The sequence below is a fragment of the Triplophysa rosa genome, linkage group LG2, assembly GCF_024868665.1.
Source record: "Triplophysa rosa linkage group LG2, Trosa_1v2, whole genome shotgun sequence".
Classification (NCBI taxonomy): Eukaryota; Metazoa; Chordata; class Actinopteri; order Cypriniformes; family Nemacheilidae; genus Triplophysa; species Triplophysa rosa.
Window position 1 is genome coordinate 4,735,930 of NC_079891.1, and position 17,305 is coordinate 4,753,234.

General features: G+C 38.3%; 1 protein-coding gene across 2 annotated transcripts; it reads left to right on the top strand.

The window, feature by feature from the left end:
• The first annotated feature begins 384 nt into the window (after positions 1–384).
• On the top strand, positions 385–16,539 carry rabep1 (rabaptin, RAB GTPase binding effector protein 1). Of its 2 annotated transcripts, XM_057354771.1 has the most exons (18): positions 385–537; positions 3,351–3,479; positions 4,428–4,631; positions 4,988–5,148; positions 6,427–6,546; positions 6,945–7,080; positions 7,250–7,428; positions 7,887–7,997; positions 8,293–8,751; positions 9,212–9,316; positions 9,650–9,766; positions 10,148–10,246; positions 10,675–10,815; positions 11,373–11,562; positions 13,486–13,541; positions 14,761–14,859; positions 15,118–15,234; positions 15,412–16,539. In XM_057354771.1, exons 1-18 carry the CDS (start codon positions 492–494, stop codon positions 15,511–15,513), a joined length of 2,571 nt encoding a protein of 856 aa, XP_057210754.1. In that variant the 5' UTR covers positions 385–491; the 3' UTR covers positions 15,514–16,539. The 2 variants fall into 2 exon arrangements, with proteins under 2 accessions (XP_057210754.1, XP_057210763.1); XM_057354780.1 differs by lacking the exon at positions 3,351–3,479.
• The last annotated feature ends 766 nt before the right edge of the window (positions 16,540–17,305 follow it).

Sequence of the window (17,305 nt, forward strand, 5' to 3'; positions counted from 1 at the left end):
AATAAAACATGTCGAACAAAGCCTACTACAGTGTACAAAGCTAAGTTCTTTTTTTCACAATGAATAACATTAAAAACAATAATATAATCGAATGATAGCGTAAAAATAAATGATACACAATACATAAATCGCGTACTTGCTATAAAATAAATAAATGGCCAGATATCATGTTGTTTAGTCATGTTTTACTGGTTCATTTATTTATTTATTTATTATAAGCGGTTGTTTATTGACAATGAATAACATGACACTGCAAACTATGATGAAATTGAATGTATTTGACAACCTTGAAACATCAACTTTACATTTAACATACTGTTGATGATTCATGAACTGACAGTCACAGAAGTAAGTCCCGCCCATTCCGCACACGCATGCGCAGTGTGTGTTATTTCTACAATGACGTTGCTCACTCGGTAGTAGACTGTTCTGCTGGGCGCTCCTAGCTTTCCTTCAGAGAGCTGCTTTTGTAAACTCAGCCCCGGGAAACCATGGCCGAGCAGGCCTCGGAATCCACACGGTCGCCGCAACATGACGGTAAGGGCCTCTCTGTCCCGTGCGGGGCTTTTTGTGTTGGTGTCGGTGTGCTCGTTGTAGGCCTGCGGCCTGTGCGTCCACGGATTAGCCAGAAAACATCACCCGGCAGACAGTACTGACAGATGCACGTCTAACGTTACGTGTCTTCTGTTTACCAAAGACTCGCATTCAGCATTTCAATGCTTGATATGTGTCATACTGCTTCTAACATAATCCTGCTTGTGTTGATCTTGACACGCATGTGTTTAAAGGGTCAATGTGATGATGTTGCACCCAGTAGGATCATCTGGATTGACACTTAGGTTACAATCAGTTGCATAGAATCTGTCAACGTTTCTTTTTTTGTGAATGTGTGTGTATGAAGCCTTTCGTATGAATTGCAACAGAGTATTTTAAGCTCTAAGAGGTTTGTGTTTGCATAATGGTATTAACACATCTGCTGGTATTTATACACATATTGGTTTTGACATTGCATTGATGGCCATGTCACACACAAGAGTACCATGCACCAATGAAAATCACCAGTTTTTATAGTTTTTAAACAGTTATATGTTTGTTTTGACAATACCATGGTGTTCTTTGAACTACCTTGGAGTTCTCTGTAAAGACAGTGATGACGAAATAATCTTTTTGTACTTGTACAATGACAAATATAGCCTAGTGTTCATTCTGTACCATGGCAACGTGGCATCTAATGTGGCATCTAATGTGGCATTGTGTATCCTTCCTCCAACCTAGCACTTGATTGTAAGTTTGTCTTCTCATAATAGTCTTTTTTGGATGAAGAGCTTTAAACATAGGAGGAATAACATTTTTGCTTGAATAATATTAAAGTACAGTCTTGTGACGCCATGTCTTATTCGGATTCATAATGCATCATCTCTTTTGTGTTTTTCTAGTTTTAATGACCTCGGAAATATGCACCTTGCCCCAATCACCTGGATTATTTAATATTAGATATATGTGATTCAAAGGGTGTGCGGTTTTAAGGCTTCATTTAAGTTTTGGGGCATGATGTGATGCTTCTTTCATCCCGTTGAGCAGCATTTTTTTGTGCAGGCTTTAGAGAACACCATCTTTAGTCCCTGAAGGCTCAGGGTTGCTTTGGGTGTTGTCATTTCTGGAAGCACTGGCAAAGACATGCATGTTTGCATTTGTATCAATACATATATTCTAGGACTAATAGAAAGTAAAATGGAGCTTTGAGATACTGCAAGTACTTGGATGTGGTTTCAACTTTTCTGTTTTTAAATAAGGCCTCTCTCGGGGCCCTAGACTAATATTTCAAGTTATACTTATGTTATTGGACAAGTTGTTGGACATGTTATTGGTGGCAACAGCCCTTTAATTTGGTAGCGCCAGAGTCGTGGGGTAAGGCAAGAAAAAGAAGCACTTAAACTACATCCAAACATGTTTAATACATTAATAAATCAGTTGCAAATTAAAAATAATTGTTTATGATATAATAATTATTGTTATTGATTGTATTGCTTATACATAAACTCTCAACACTATTTCAACACAAAGTATAAAGTGTATTAAGTGTAACTAATTTTTTCTTTATCTTAACAACTCATATTAGGAAAACACAATTCCTTAATATCAGTGAGTGGGAAAACACAATTCCTTAATATCAGTGAGTGTTTTGGGCCTGTCCTTTGTTGTTTGATGAACATTATAAACAAACAGAGATCTTTATTATGCTGGTTATCCTTTAAAACCGAGTATACGCATATACGGATCTAATACTGTGACGCATGCGTTTTGTTTCCCAACTGTGAATGTTCTACAGACTACTTTTACAAGGATCCTTGCTAATATGGGCATTTTGTGTTTATGTGTCCGTTTCAGAGTAAGAAGGTGTTAAAGAGAACTCAGTTTAGGAGTGCTCTGACTCTCAGGGCGCGCATGTTTACACATGTTTTCTGCATTAGTTTCACACTGCACACAATACACGCAACACAATTAGTTATCGTTGCTGTTTTGTACCTTAACCAGGAAAAGTTCTTGTATTCTGCAGGCAAATTTTTATTTTAGCTCTGATATGTCGGTTCTTTCCCCTTCATCATCAATAGCATTAAATGCGTCTCATACACCGGCTCTGCACCCACGCATATTACGTCTTTAGGGGGGGGGCACTCATAGGTAAGCGAATGGCTGAAGGAGGGTAGACGAATTGAAGTGACTGAATGCGCCGCTTGCGCAATATAACATTTATGCGCATTACATTTATAACGCGCAAAAATAATAAATATTGATGATCAGTTTGGCAGTTGCACCATTAAGAAAAACTGGTCGCACCGGCCGGAAAAATTGCCGCAAAATGCGACCATTTGGTCGCAGACTAGAGCCCTGTCTCTATAGTATGTGATAACAGGAAGAAGCATTTTTTTGTGGTAGAGAAGGATTAAATCAATTATTTAGTCAGCTGGCATAATCAGGCTGAATCTGTATCCACATCATCTGTGGGTCTGATTGAATCAAACGTGTATACAGAGGTCAAAATTTGGTTATTTGGTGAATAAATTCAAAACAAAAAACCTTAGTTACATCAATAACATACACTGGAGTTTGGTACTAGTGACACTGGTGAGAATGAACTGATTGGCTACTGGCCAATGGCTTTAGTCCTTAAATGGACAAATATTTTAGCCAACAATATATCAGCCTGGTCAGTTTATTGTTGTTGAAAATATTCCATCAAGAGTCATTCAACATGTATGCATGTTTTCCCCATGAGTAAAGATGTGGAGTGCTCTGGTGTGTTATGGGGTGGATGATCGATGTTGATCTGTGCTGTGATGTTCTGGCAGGGGTTATACAGCTGTCAGCGGCCGAGCAAGAGCAAGAACGAGCCGACTTCCTGAAGCTCAAACAACAGCTGGAGATAGAGTTCAACCAGAAGCGAGCCAAGTTTAAGGAACTCTATCTGTCTAAAGAAGGTGACTTTGAACTCTGTTCTATAAGTTATAAAGACACTAAACAGTTTTTAGATACTTAAGTCACACTTGAAATGTCAAATTTTTATTGCATTGATTGCATACAATATTTCAAACTAAGTGAGATTTGCATCAAGTGATGCTTGACCCTCCTTCAGTTTTGTTTTGCAAGTCAGTTAGTTCCACTCAGATGGTGTCAAGGTCATTTAAGAAGTCAGTTCATGCAACCACAGGTGTTGTTCATCATATTCACCACGAAGTGTCCATAGACGTCATAGACTTCATTTTGAACTCTATTATCTAAATTGGTTGAAATTGAACCCTAACACATTTCTTTTTGTGAAATATTTTCCTTAAAAACTATACTTGCTGTATTTCAAATATGTTTCATTTAATATTTCTTCAAATACATGCTGCCACGCATGATGATCTGTATTGAATCTGAAATCATCCTTTAAATTACGTTTTAGACCCACTGTATTTCAAGACGAGTAGCTTATTCCTGGAATATTGTTTTTGTGTGGTTTTAAATGTGGTTTTAAAGAGAAAACAAATTCTCAGATTCTCAAACCAGTTGTCACCCTTTTAACAGAAATGTAACGCATCCAATAAATGCGTTCAAGGCTGCAGAATGCAGATAAAAGGACGGAACAACAAACAAACTGATCAGCAGCCTTTATAGTTTCTTATAATAATTTCAAATGTATTGTATAATGACCGAGTCAGGATCCGTTTACATCAGGCACATCCATCTCATGTGATCCGATCATAAATGCACATAAATGAAAATTCTGCTCTACATAGCTGACTGTATAGTACATGACGTAGCAAAACGCAACTACGTGTGAACATGCAAATCACATGATGCTGGACACCTGAGAATGAGTGTTAAGAGAGAAGGAATCATTCCATTCACAAATTTTTTACGCTTGCTTCCCAAATCCCTTTCAGATGAACTAAAGAGGCAAGCTGCTATACTGGAGAAGGCCCAGGCCGAGCTGAGCAGGGTTCAGGCCCAGTTGGATGATGCTCAAGCTGAGATGGAGACCATTAAAGCCGTGGCCACCGTATCTGAGAGCACAAAGCAAGAGGCCATCGACCAGGTCCGACAGCAGTGGCAGGAGGAGGTGGCTTCACTGCAGGCTATTATGAAAGGTAGACACATTTCTCTACATGCTTGATGTGTTATGAGAAGGCTTTTATTTGTAGTCTGCATTTAGATCCGACAGATTTCCACTGAGGATATTAACAGGGTAAATGAGTTAAAGGTAACTACATGCTTTTATCACTAGGTGGACATGTTATTAAGTTATCAAATATATGAAAAAAGGCATAGAAAAAGGATTTGTATAACTTAGTTGATGTCTGGGATGATTGTTTTCTGCGAATGGATGTGGATGCAGTTTCCATGTGAGTTTATGAGATTAACTGGATTAAAACAGTTTAGCAGATTGTTGTCTTTCATATGTGAAATTTTAAGTCTGAATCTTTATCCTTGTGTGTGCTTTCAGATGCAGAATGTGAGTTCAAGCTGCAGTTCCAGCAGAAACTTGAGCAGGAGCGCGCTCAGTGGGCTCAGTATCGTGAGGCGATGGAGCGTGAGGTGGCCGAGCTGCGCCGCCGTCTCTCTGAGGGACGGGAGGAGGAGAATTTAGAGAATGATATGAAAAAGGTCCAATCCTTATTCTTTACTTAACCTCATTCTTTAGCCTTTTGGGTTTACATCTGATTTGGATTCAAATACCGTGTCCGTTTTTTTAAGATCCACTTGTTAAAATTGCAATCCATTACTGTTTTTGGATCAAAATAAACAGAACTCAGTTATTGAGCAAGTACATAAATCGTGTTCAAAAGGGTCTCCTTGACTTACCCAGATTTACAAAGGTAAAGCCCATTGCACATTGAGTCCGAAATTTGCGTCCGAAATTTCAGCACGTTAAAAAATAAATACGACCTCACGTTGTGTCAATCACATTTACACACTGCCTCCGATATTTTCGTCCGTCATAAAAAAATTTGGACCGGGTTCGATTTTCTGCGTTTTTCGCATCCGTCAAGCATTTTGAGTGGCCTTTTTTAACAATTCAGAGACACCGTACAAACGAGAGCCTAATGCGAAAAAACGCATACGAAAATTTCGGACTGTATGTGCAAAGACCTTTAGCGTATAAAAATTATTTATAACTGCACGATAAAGACATGGCGATATTTATCCGACTGTTAAAAAAATGATGCCACCAGTGAAATTCATCTTTAATTTACTTTATTTTGTTTGTTATTTGGTCAGTGAAACACATTCAAAAAACAAGCGTCAGGAGGCAGAAAGAGAGTTTTTATCCACTGTGACTCTTAAGGCAACATTTTGTGTTGCTGAATAGTTACGTACATACAATATTATGATTTGTGTCATGGTTTTTAATGTCATGGTTATTGAAAAAACCAGAGTATTGTGACACCCCTATTAACTGGTATGATTTGGGAGAATCATAAATGTAAGTTTTAGTCATTTGACTTTCATATAAAATAAGTATGGAAAGTAACCTGCAGTTTTTCGTTTTAAACAGAGATGGCAATAGAGAGGCAAAAGCTCCAGATTGCAGCTTGGAAAGTTTTATGTACTAAAGCCAGCTGTAGTTCAGTTTGATTATTTTCCATTCAAATTTAATAATTCATTTTTTTGTTACTGTAGCTTTAAGACTTTATCTAAAATTCTCACACTTGAAATGAGTTAACTTCAAGTTACAGAGGGTGTTCAGAAATATTCAAAAATAATTGTAGACTCTGAAAATGGAATTTCCACGACCCCTTCAAACATAGAGAACCTTTTATTTTAATCCTGCGAACTATGAAAGAAGTGTTCGAAAGCCATGTTCTCAGAAAGAAGCCTCAGAATGTTTGTATATTATGTTGGATTTGTCTCTTAGTTAAGTTTGGGTTTATGTTAATCTAGGCTCAGGAGGACGCGGAGAAGCTGCGCTCTGTGGTGATGCCGATGGAGAGCGAGATTGCAGCTCTGAAGGCCAAACTGACAAGCTCGGTGGATCGGGTGAAGGAACTGGAGGCGGCAAAGGTGAAACACCTCGAAAAAACAGAACTGAGAATCAGACTGTTTTATAGGCAAATTCACACCTGGTCAAAGTATGATTTTGCACTCATGACTGTGAGGTCACGTGCTTTACTGTATGCACATGATTAAATCCGAGTATTGTAAAAAGAAAAAAGCATGAAGAATGTTGCAGCCTGTTTGTTTGCCATAAAGTTGATAGGTTGGGCATGAGGTTGACACTTTTACTAAAAAACTTGTAAAGGTTGCATTAATGCCTGTGTTTATGGCTGCTTTTACTTCAGAAATGTGTTGAATTAAGCAAGGAAGATGCAAAGTACTTGAGTTGTACTTCATTGAACTCAGTTTTATTTAAATCTCAGTGCTTGTAACCCACCTGTGAGCATGTGTGTGATATTTCTCAGGGGAAGGAGCTCAATCATGTCCTGGAAGCTGAGAAATCGTGCCGCACAGACTTGGAGATGTACGTCGCGGTCCTTAACACACAAAAATCTGTCCTTCAAGAGGATGCAGAGAAACTTCGAAAGGAACTCCATGAAGGTATGCGACCATGTTGTGGTTTTACAAATGTTTTGAGAGCTTTCTTGATATTCATGAAACCTTTTATCCATATTACATCATTTTCATCTGGTTTGTTGGCTCATATACCAGTTCAAAGAGCTTTGCATCCCAGTATAAAGTCAGTTGATTTAAACTGTATGGCTTTCAGTGGTTTATTTATTGGAGATGGAGCGGCAACAGCACAATCAGCTGAAACACACTTGGCAACGGGCCAACGATCAGTTCCTGGAGTCGCAGCGGCTGCTGATGCAAGACATGCAACGCATCGAAAGCGTGCTGTCCTCCGAGCAGCTGCGGCAGGTGGAGGAGATAAAGAAGAGGGACCAGGTGTGTTCAATAATTTAATCGGTTACAATAAAACTCGTGTATGTCACGGGCTTTAAGTTTAAACAGTAAGCATTGTATTTAAAAAAATATTTTAGAAATGTGTTATTTGGTCCATTTGGTGGGATTTATAGATAAACAAATGCTACTGCGCATGCGCGCTTTTGTGGCCCAAACTTAACTTCCGGTACACATCTGCAAAGAATAGAGTCCCTGTAGATTATTTTTGATAACAAGTTAATTATTTGATCAAATTAACACACAATAAAATGTAACAAATTATTTAGTTAATACAATTACTTTACAAATATTGATCGATTAAACTATAAATCGAATAAAATATGATTAGCCACTAGCCAGACCGATAAACAAACACAGACCGGAATGTGTTTTTCAGTCAGAAAAACGCAATTTAATAGCATTTACTGTATATATTTTGATCATTGTTTATATCTGTACAGGAGGAGGATGAAAAAGAGAGATTGAGTGAAGCTAAAGAGGCCAGTGAGGATGAAGTGACAGAACATGCAGAGGCAGTGGAAGATTCTTTGCTCGGATTCTCTATAGAAGAGGTAACAATGTCGCTCACCAATACCAGAATAACACTAAAACTTGAAACTTGAAAACCAAAGACTGAGATGAATGAGGGAAAGTGCAGTGCTCATTACAGCATCTTTAGCAAAGGAATTCCCACCTTCTAGTAAAAAGAGGGGGAGGAGCAACTTGGAATAAGTGTTTTTTGTGCAATTTTTTAATGAAATAACCCAGTTTATTGTTCACTTGATGTCACGTTTGCGAGTGATTTGAGAAATATCTGCCCTCTTTCATTCAAGTATATAGGACTTACACTTCTTTCTTTGACTGCAGTCTCACCTCAGCCAGAGCATTCACAGTTCTTTGCACTCGCTGGACGCAGACACTCCGGGCCGTCCGGACGGCTCCGACCCTTATAAGGACGGCCTTCGGAGGGTTCAGTCCACAGACAGCCTGGGTTCTTCAGGAGGGACACTACAGCCTCACGGGCTGGGTGGACAAAACAACAAGGCCAAGTCAGCCAGCCAGTTGGATGAGTCGGACTTTGGTCCTCTAGTGGGGGCAGACTGTGGGGGCTTTGACAGCATGGACACCTCCTCCATATCCTCCCTTCAGCCGGGACAGTTTCTCCTCACCAAAGACCAAGAGAAGGCCATTAAGGCCATGACCCCAGAGCAGGAGGAGACCGCGTCACTGTTGTCCAGCATCTCGCATACGGCCGACATGGCTTATCTGCCTCCGTCTGGATACCGATTGGTCAGCGAGAGCGGGTGGAGACTTCTGCAGCAAGAGGTCGGATAGATGCTTTGAATCTTTTTTCTTCTGAATATTTATTCTTGTATACAGTATCTCACAGAAGAACCCCTCAAATTTTTGTAAATATTTTATTATATCTTTTCATGTGACAACACTGAAGAAATGACACGTTGCTACAATGTAAAGTAGTGAAGAAGTACAGCTTGTATAACAGTGTAAATTTGCTGTCTTCTCAAAATAACTCAACACACAGCTGTGTTGTCATGAGGTCATGTGACAACTGCCATTTAAAATATTAGATTTCCATACTGTTTCATATACAAGTTTACAAACAAAGCGGCATGCAGCATGTACTGTGTGTTGTACAGCACTCTCTTGCATTTCATGTTATGAATGTAGCCTTGGAATCTGATGAATATCTTGCCATTTGGATCAGTAGTGGGGGAATTTCTCACATGCACTTCATTCTTAAACTTTCTCTGTGGTTTTGTCCCAGCTGAAGAATGCTGGAAGGAAGCTGGGCCGGAGATGTGATATGTGCTCTAATTATGAGAAACAGCTGCAGGTCATTCAGGGACAAGAGGCCGAGACTCGAGATCAGGTTTGTATTCTTTATTCCACTGAAAGAATAACAGTACAATACCCCTATAATAGAAAGCTGTCACTCGGACCCATAGGGTGAATCTCGTGTATCATATTTTACCCTGAAGTCAAAAGAATAAAATGTTTTTGCATATAATAGGTCAAAATATGGACAAGGGCTGTCACAATACCTGTGATATAAAAAGCATGATAAGAGATACGGTGTTAATACTACACATTATGGTAATATTGTAAATTATTCAGCAATAGGGCTGTAAAACGATTAATCACGAATCTGATATCGTGGTTCGGTGTCTGATCAACTTTCAACATTGTCTTTTGATACCTGTAGGTAAAGAAGCTTCAAGCGATGTTGCGGCAGGCAAACGATCATTTGGAGAGGACGATGAATGAGAAGCAGGAGTTAGAAGACTCTGTCAAACAGGCCAATGAGGAGACTGCTGCCAAGGTACACTATGGGAAGGTTTCCAGGACAGGGTATAGGCCTAGTCTCAGACTAACTTAAATGTTAGAGGTGTCTTGATTAAGTACAACCTGCACTGACATATCTTAAAATATATCAGTGCGATTGTTTTGTCTCAAGATGCACAATGTAATTTTTTTTTTGTAAAGTATGTTTTTAAAAACGACTTGAATATCCTAATTTGGCCAGAACAAAGTCTTACAATACGTCACATTTTTCTACCTACTATTAAGAATACAATTTAGGAATGTGCTTACGATGCCTAAAATGCTGTCCAGAGTTTGTATAAATGTTAAGTATGCACAGCTTGCTCTGAATGTCAGTGCTTTTCCAAGTCAAATATATTCAGTAATATTCATTTTACAGATCTCAGAGTTGATGCAGAAAGTTCAGGAGTCTGAATCTCTAGTCAGCGCTCTTCAGCAGACCTTCAGTCAGGCCAAGAGGAACACCCAGGAACAGATGGTGAGACCAAATACACTACAAACAATATCTACTTGATGACTTTCAGTAAGATCAGGTCTGGGTGAGCATTCGCTTTTAGATAGAATGCATCTTTTGTTCCGATACTTAAATTTGTGCAATTTTACGTGTCTAATATAACACTACCTATAACACACCAATGACACAGAAAAACACGTATTCGCGCCATATGACCCCTTTAAGTTCCACTGTTAAAGTTAAAGTCGATATTGGTTTGACATTATCCCTTGAGTAACTGAACCTGAAAAGGAGTATGTAACCTGTGGAATGCTCAGATGAATATCACCATGGTCTCTTTTTTTATTTGACAATTGCCCTTTTATTGGATATTTGTCAGATTTACAGTACTTGGATAATATGCATTTATGGTTCACAGTAGGCTTAATCGGTTAAATGATTTGTTTGTGCAGGCTGTCTTGCTGCAGTCCCGAGAGCAGGTAACAGAAGAGTTGAACAGACTGCAGAGAGATAATGATAGTCTTCAGGGTAAACACAGACTTCACCTGACACTACAGCAACAAGAGGACTTTCACATGCCAGCCACTGTACAGGTACAGCAGCATCAGCCTCATATGTATTACGTGATCATCTTTAAAAGGCAGTAGTCATCGTTTATTCACCATCATGCCATTTAAAACTTGTATATGGCTCTTTATTCTGTGGAACACAAAAAAGAAGGTATTTTGAGGAATGTCTCGGTGGTTGTGTGTCCATACAATGGAAGTCATTAGGGGCCGATGTTGTTTGGTTACCAACATTCTTCAAGATATCTTCTCTTGTGTTTCACAGAAAAAAAGAGTCATACGGGTTTTAAATGACATGAGGGACATAAGTAAATGCAAAAAATTTTGAATGCTAAATTTTGATCTATAATACAGCAGCAGTTTATAAATGCCTGTTTTTACAAATGTAAGCTAAGTGGTTTAAAGTCATGGAAAGTATGGAAACCCTGCTTTGGGAGTTTACGGTTGCCAAGAAATCAGCAACTTGGAGCATTACTATAGAATTTAGCAAATATGTTGACAGGTGTGCCTTTATTAGATATATTACAGTGAATTTTAATGCGGCTCATTTGAATCTTTTATTATAAAAACATTTTTCCACGCAGGAGCTGCAGCAGCTGGTATTGCAGTACAGGCAGGACATCATCGCCGCCCGCACGGCTGCAGAGCACTTAGAGGAGAAACTGAAAGCAGAAATCTTGTTCTTAAAAGAACAAATCCAGGCAGAACAGTGTCTGAAGGAGAACCTGGAGGACACGCTGCAGCTGGAGATCGAGGGATGTAAAGAGGAGATTGGTGAGTGTGGACAAGTTCATATTCATGTTTAAAGTGTGTGTGTGATTTATTTACAAAAGAGGGAGATCTCTTAAAAACATGTTAACAGTTATTTTACTCAAAAACTGATCATTTCCAGAGGGAAGCAATGGCACAGGTAACCAAAGATGACATCGTAACTAAAAGGCTCTATATAGTGGGTGTTGGTAAAATGTAACCCAGGAGAGATTAAACACACATTTTTTTAGACCATGATGCTTTCAGAGTAGGTCGTTTTTTGGTTTATAGTAGGTTTATAGCTCTTTACTAACGCATTTCAATGTGTTGCATGTGTCTGGTGAGAACATTAGCTGTGTCCCAAATGACATACTATGCACTTAAACTATGCACTATGCACTCAAGAATGTAGTGTATGAAGTTTAGAAGAGTAGTATCGTCCCAAATGGAATACTAAACGGTTTTATACTAACCGGAAGTAAATTGGTTTCCTAGGCGAGCCCAAAGACGCCAATCGCACGGCACAATGCGTGTGAATAAAAACCAACTTGAACAATGCACAATTAATGTAGTTTTCATGTGTTTTGCCCAGCATTACTTTAGTCATCATCAGATTGAAGCGTTATCACTCTGCAGGAGTTTTGCTCGAGCAGCGTCTGATAGCCCCGCCTCCCTTCCGCTACGTAAGCGAAACAGTTGAGTGCGTGAAGTGTCCACAGTTCCACACTTCATATTTTCGGTTGAAAAAGTGCATCATCCGGGTACTTAAAGTGCACTTCTTTTTTATTGAGGATTTTAAATGTGAACGCAGTCGCACTACTCACACTATTTATACTACAAAGTGGCGTAGAATAGTGCACAAGTGTGCGATTTGGGACGCACCTATTGTGTAAATTTGGGTTGTTTACGGTTGCCAAGCAACTTTAGGTAAACTTTTTCTTGCTGTCGGAGAAATAATAGTAATAGTAGTTCAGTTGAGTTGATGTGCTGTTACCTATCGAGAAGCTGTTTTTGTTCTGAACTTTATTAAATCGTATTACAATTTATTTTTTGTACAATCTTATCTTTTTGTTAGCATCTATCAAGTGCCAAATAGAAACTGGAAATAGTTACAGTATTTATGAAATTCTTATATGTAACATTACTCACTGTGATTTTTGGTCGGCTAGCTGACAGATAGAATGATTAAAAGTGCCGCTTAGCAGCGGAGAATATTTGCACATTTAGGCTTTGAAATGTAAACCTTTAGTCATTTGGCAGAATTGAACTAAATTCAAACTTCCCCTTTGAGTAATAACCTCTTGACCTGCGTTGACCTGTCTCTTTTTCTTCCACTTCTCCCTGCATTGGTGACTTGTGTTCAGACATCCTGGAAGGTATGAATCCCTGCCTGACATTAGTGTTTGTCTAGGTTGTGTCTGTCTGTAGTGACACCACCAGTAACTCGCACCCTAAACCCATCAGCACCATGTGCCGTTCTGCTTGTCACATCCACGTCACTGTCTACTTCATTAAGCTGTGTACTAATTTTTAACACGGGTGTAACCTTGATAAAAATGTTATTTTGAATGCGTTGTACGAGTAGAATAGAAACGTGTTAAACCGCACTGCCCTGTTTTATATGCATTGTGATATAACAGTACATTTAATACTGTCTGTGACTTTCGGTGACTGTTCAGTAAACCATGAGATGCTGTTATCGGCTCGCCAAATGCACACCTAACCATTTACTCCATCACGCTGTGTTCATTGTGAAGTCATGGCATTTTCTTTTCATTGTTGTTCAGTCACCACTAACACATTAATGTTTAATAAATTATTGACAGCGAACAGTCGCCTTGTTCTTGTCAGAAGAGAACCGGCCATGCATTGAGTACATGTCTGACTAATCTAACAACTGTGACAGCATGTGATACTGTGTTTTATTTTTCTCTCTCTGTCCTGTAGCATCTTTTTCCAGCCTTAAAACAGAACTGGAGCGAGTGAAGAGTGAAAAGGAGCAGGTATTTATGATACATTTCTATATTTCATATAATGCCACAAAATCTGTGGCCCCCCTGGATCCATCTTAGGGCCCCCAGTTTGAGAACCACTGCTGTAGAGGGAATGTCACAGAGTCAAGAACAAGTCATATTTGACTCATATTTCATTACATAATATTATATACAGTGATAGCAAAGTAAACACAATCTTGTGGCAGTTTGTCACTGTTTTACATTTTAGTATTTAGTAATTGGGGGCCAAGTAATATGAATTTATGCTTGCTATTCTTAATAATCATATTTTTTTTCACATCACGTCATACAAATTCATACAAACTCACCACCTGATAAAATAGTTACGTTGTTGAAAAAAGTATATATTTATATCATAACACATTTATACATCATGAATTTATTCATGAGAATTGGGGCAAGGTTATTATTTATTAAAATATAATTTATTAGATTACAAAAACTAAGAAAACATTTCTGTTTATTGAAATGAAATATTGGCCTAAATATTATATGAAAAACTGATTTCAGTTTATTTCTGAGGCAGCATTTCTAATTTATGTTTTTGGCACTAACATTTTTAATTGAAAGTAAGTAAAAACTAAACTGATACTAAACTAAAAATAAATTCATCTTTTACAGAAACATGCAGAATAAACAAATAAATAAAAAAAGCACATAACAAACAATTGCTAAAAACTAAACAAACAAACAAAATATATATATAAGCAACAGATAATTCAAAATATAAATAAAACCAAAAATAAATATTGATAAAACTGAAAACAAAACTAATATCTTTGAATTGGGGGGCTCACTTAGTATATATAAGGGTAAGAGTCATGAAAATATTTTTCTATGCAAATAAAATGCTTTTTTTTCTGTTCGTTTGGGAGTTAATTTGTTCATATTTGATGTTTACTTACAAATGAATCCATCAGTTAGTATTTTTGGCTGAATGTTTACTTTGCCATTAGAGTAAATTTGTGGTGGGATTTTTTTAGTTGTTGTTTGTTGATTTACTGGTATGTGTTTAGTGTTTTTTGTTATTATGTTGTGATGCTGTATGATGCACGTCGGGCCCCCGTCGAAAGCGATTCCTCTCAAGGGGTTAATCCTAATGAATAAACGTACATAAACAAAAATGAACTAAACTGTTGTATGTGAGCTATAGTATATATCAATGTGTCTCCATACGTGTTGACTGATTCTTCGCTCTTTGGAACAGCTGGAGAGCAGTATGGCAGAGAAGAGCCAGACATTGGAAAGTGTACAGGCCCTGAAGAACAGTCTGGAGGAACAGTTGAAAGAAACCCGCAGCACCAAGGTCTGAACCCTCATGTGACCTCTGCTTTCTTCATTCCCACGTGCTGATCTTACTCATACGAATCATATTTTACCCAACGCTTCCTGTGCATGTGATTCTATCAGTTGATCTGATACGCATGATTTGCTTGGAAGACCATACAAACAGCTGCAGTGTTGGATTTGAATGAAATGAAACTTCTTAAACTCTATATTAATGATTATAAACAATCTGTGATCTTCCTGGGGAAATTAAATGAACGGAATGTGTGTGTTGCAGAGTGCTTTGGAGAATCAAGTGTTTGAAGAGAAAGACAAGTCTCAAAGACTTCAGACCGAGCTGGATGTCAGCGAGCAGGTCCAGAGAGACTTTGTCAAGCTGTCCCAGACTCTTCAGGTAAGAGCTCTTCGCTTAAGTTACCGGCGTGCAGCTGGATTCACATTTCGCACTGATATGCACTTGTTTTAATAAGCTAGTTTTATTTAGCATAATTTAGTATAATAGTGTTCAAGTTTTGATGTGATAGCGCTGTAGTCACATCTTCAAATTCAATGCTGTGCTCTTCTCCTTTAGGTCCAGTTGGAACGGATCCGACAGGCGGACTCATTAGAGCGCATCCGGGCCATCCTCAACGACACTAACCTTACAGACATCAGCCAGCTTCCTGAGACATGATGATGTCACTTCCTCCTCATGACTCCAGCGCTCATATAAACACACGCTCACATACGAACTCCACCTCTATCCCAGCTCTGACCCAACTTCATCACTGTGCCCTTCCTGGCGAGACCTCTCTAGGCCCAGGGGGTCTGAAATGAGATGGGGGGGTTAAAAAAAACAATCATTTAAAGTCAAAGGTAAAACGAATGGTGTGGGAAAGGTCCTGAGAGAGACATGAGACGTTTTGGAGATCACTAGTGACACCTGCTAATGCTATTGAAATATTGTAAAGCGTGTACATACATTAGCAAGGAGCAAGATAAAAAACTGATGTCGGAAGTGAAGATGGGTTTTAGACGGATTTGTTTCTTGTTGCAGTTTCCACCGTGGATCTTGCAAGGAACTGCTGTTTTTTTAATGAACGCACCTCGTGCGAGTTTAGGAAATGGAAATCGAGTCAATGATAATCATCTACTGTGACTATTTCATTTATCTGATTCTGCCAAAGTTCTCCCCTCTGTTCTCTTTACTCTTCTCTCCCGCTTCTCTTTCCATCTTCCGAGCCAGAATCAGTGACGTATGAAGGAAGTACCCACCTGATGTGTTTTGTACATACGTGTATACAGATTATGTGTGTATATTGCATTAGATAAGGTAATACACGAGACTGTGACTCTCCGCCTTGACTCGCCCCTGACAGACGTCTTTCTCCTTGTCCGCAAATCATTTCATTGGGCTGTGTGACTGTTTTACTTTTACATACATCTGCGACCCTTCTTTACATATTGCCTGAAGTTACTGCTACTCGGGTTGTAACCGATGGGTATTTTTGCTTGTTTTTTTGTTAAGGATATCTCATACATCATACAGCTTCATCTGTTGTTTAATCTGATTACATTCACAGATGTCAGCTATTTAGTACCTGCTGTAATTCAGATGTACATTTGATTTGTCGGGTATAGCGAAGTTTTTTCTTTTCGGGCTGATATCTGCATAATGAAAGACACCTTACAGTAGACTAATAAAAACACACTATGGTTATTATTTACATCAACCGTTGGGATGTCCTGTGTGGCTATAAGGACATCTTGAAAGATGTAGATTTTTGTGTACTACAGTAAGTGGTATAGTAACCTATGTTTTATGGTCCCTGAACTAAAAATGATGTGCAGAACCAAAGTTAATCCTCGTGTTGATTCGCGTACTTAAAGCCACATTTGTACTGGTAAAATCATATTGAACATATGGAAAAACTTAGAAACAGGGTTTATTGTGTTGGATAATCTTCTGCTTAGAGATAACAAATGGCGAATTAACCAAACTACAAGAATTCTGAAAAGTATTGTGTGTGTGCGCACTATATTCAGAAATAAGAATAAACATCACGTATATAGTTTCTTACAGATTGTCTGATCAAAGTGGCATGTGATTTTTTTTATGAGGTTGTGGTGTACCTATGCTGCAGAAATATTTTATTGGGGTGTGTATTAAAACCACCCATATGAAATTTAAATGTAAGGATAAGCCTTCTTGTGAAAAATATTTTTCGAAATTATAAAATGATAAGAGGAAAGTACACGCTTTTAACACAAAAACTAAATCTCAAGAAATATTTAATAACGATTGAAAATTGACTAGATTTTTATATTGTTCCTTGACTACAGCAATCTCCTTTTTTGAGTGAGACTTTGACCAAGTATGTCATTGTATGACCTTTGAACTGAAAGGGATAGTTCACATAAAAATTGTAATCCTTTATTCACCCTGATATCATACAAAACCTACATAACACTTTCTTCTGTAGAAC

Coding starts and splice junctions, on each gene's coding strand:
- rabep1 (XM_057354771.1), top strand. CDS start 492: ATGGCCGAGCAGGCCTCGGAATCCACACGGTCGCCGCAACATGACG. Junction 8,752..9,211: donor GGAGACTTCTGCAGCAAGAG/GTCGGATAGATG, acceptor GTTTTGTCCCAG/CTGAAGAATGCTGGAAGGAA. Junction 9,317..9,649: donor AGGCCGAGACTCGAGATCAG/GTTTGTATTCTT, acceptor TGATACCTGTAG/GTAAAGAAGCTTCAAGCGAT.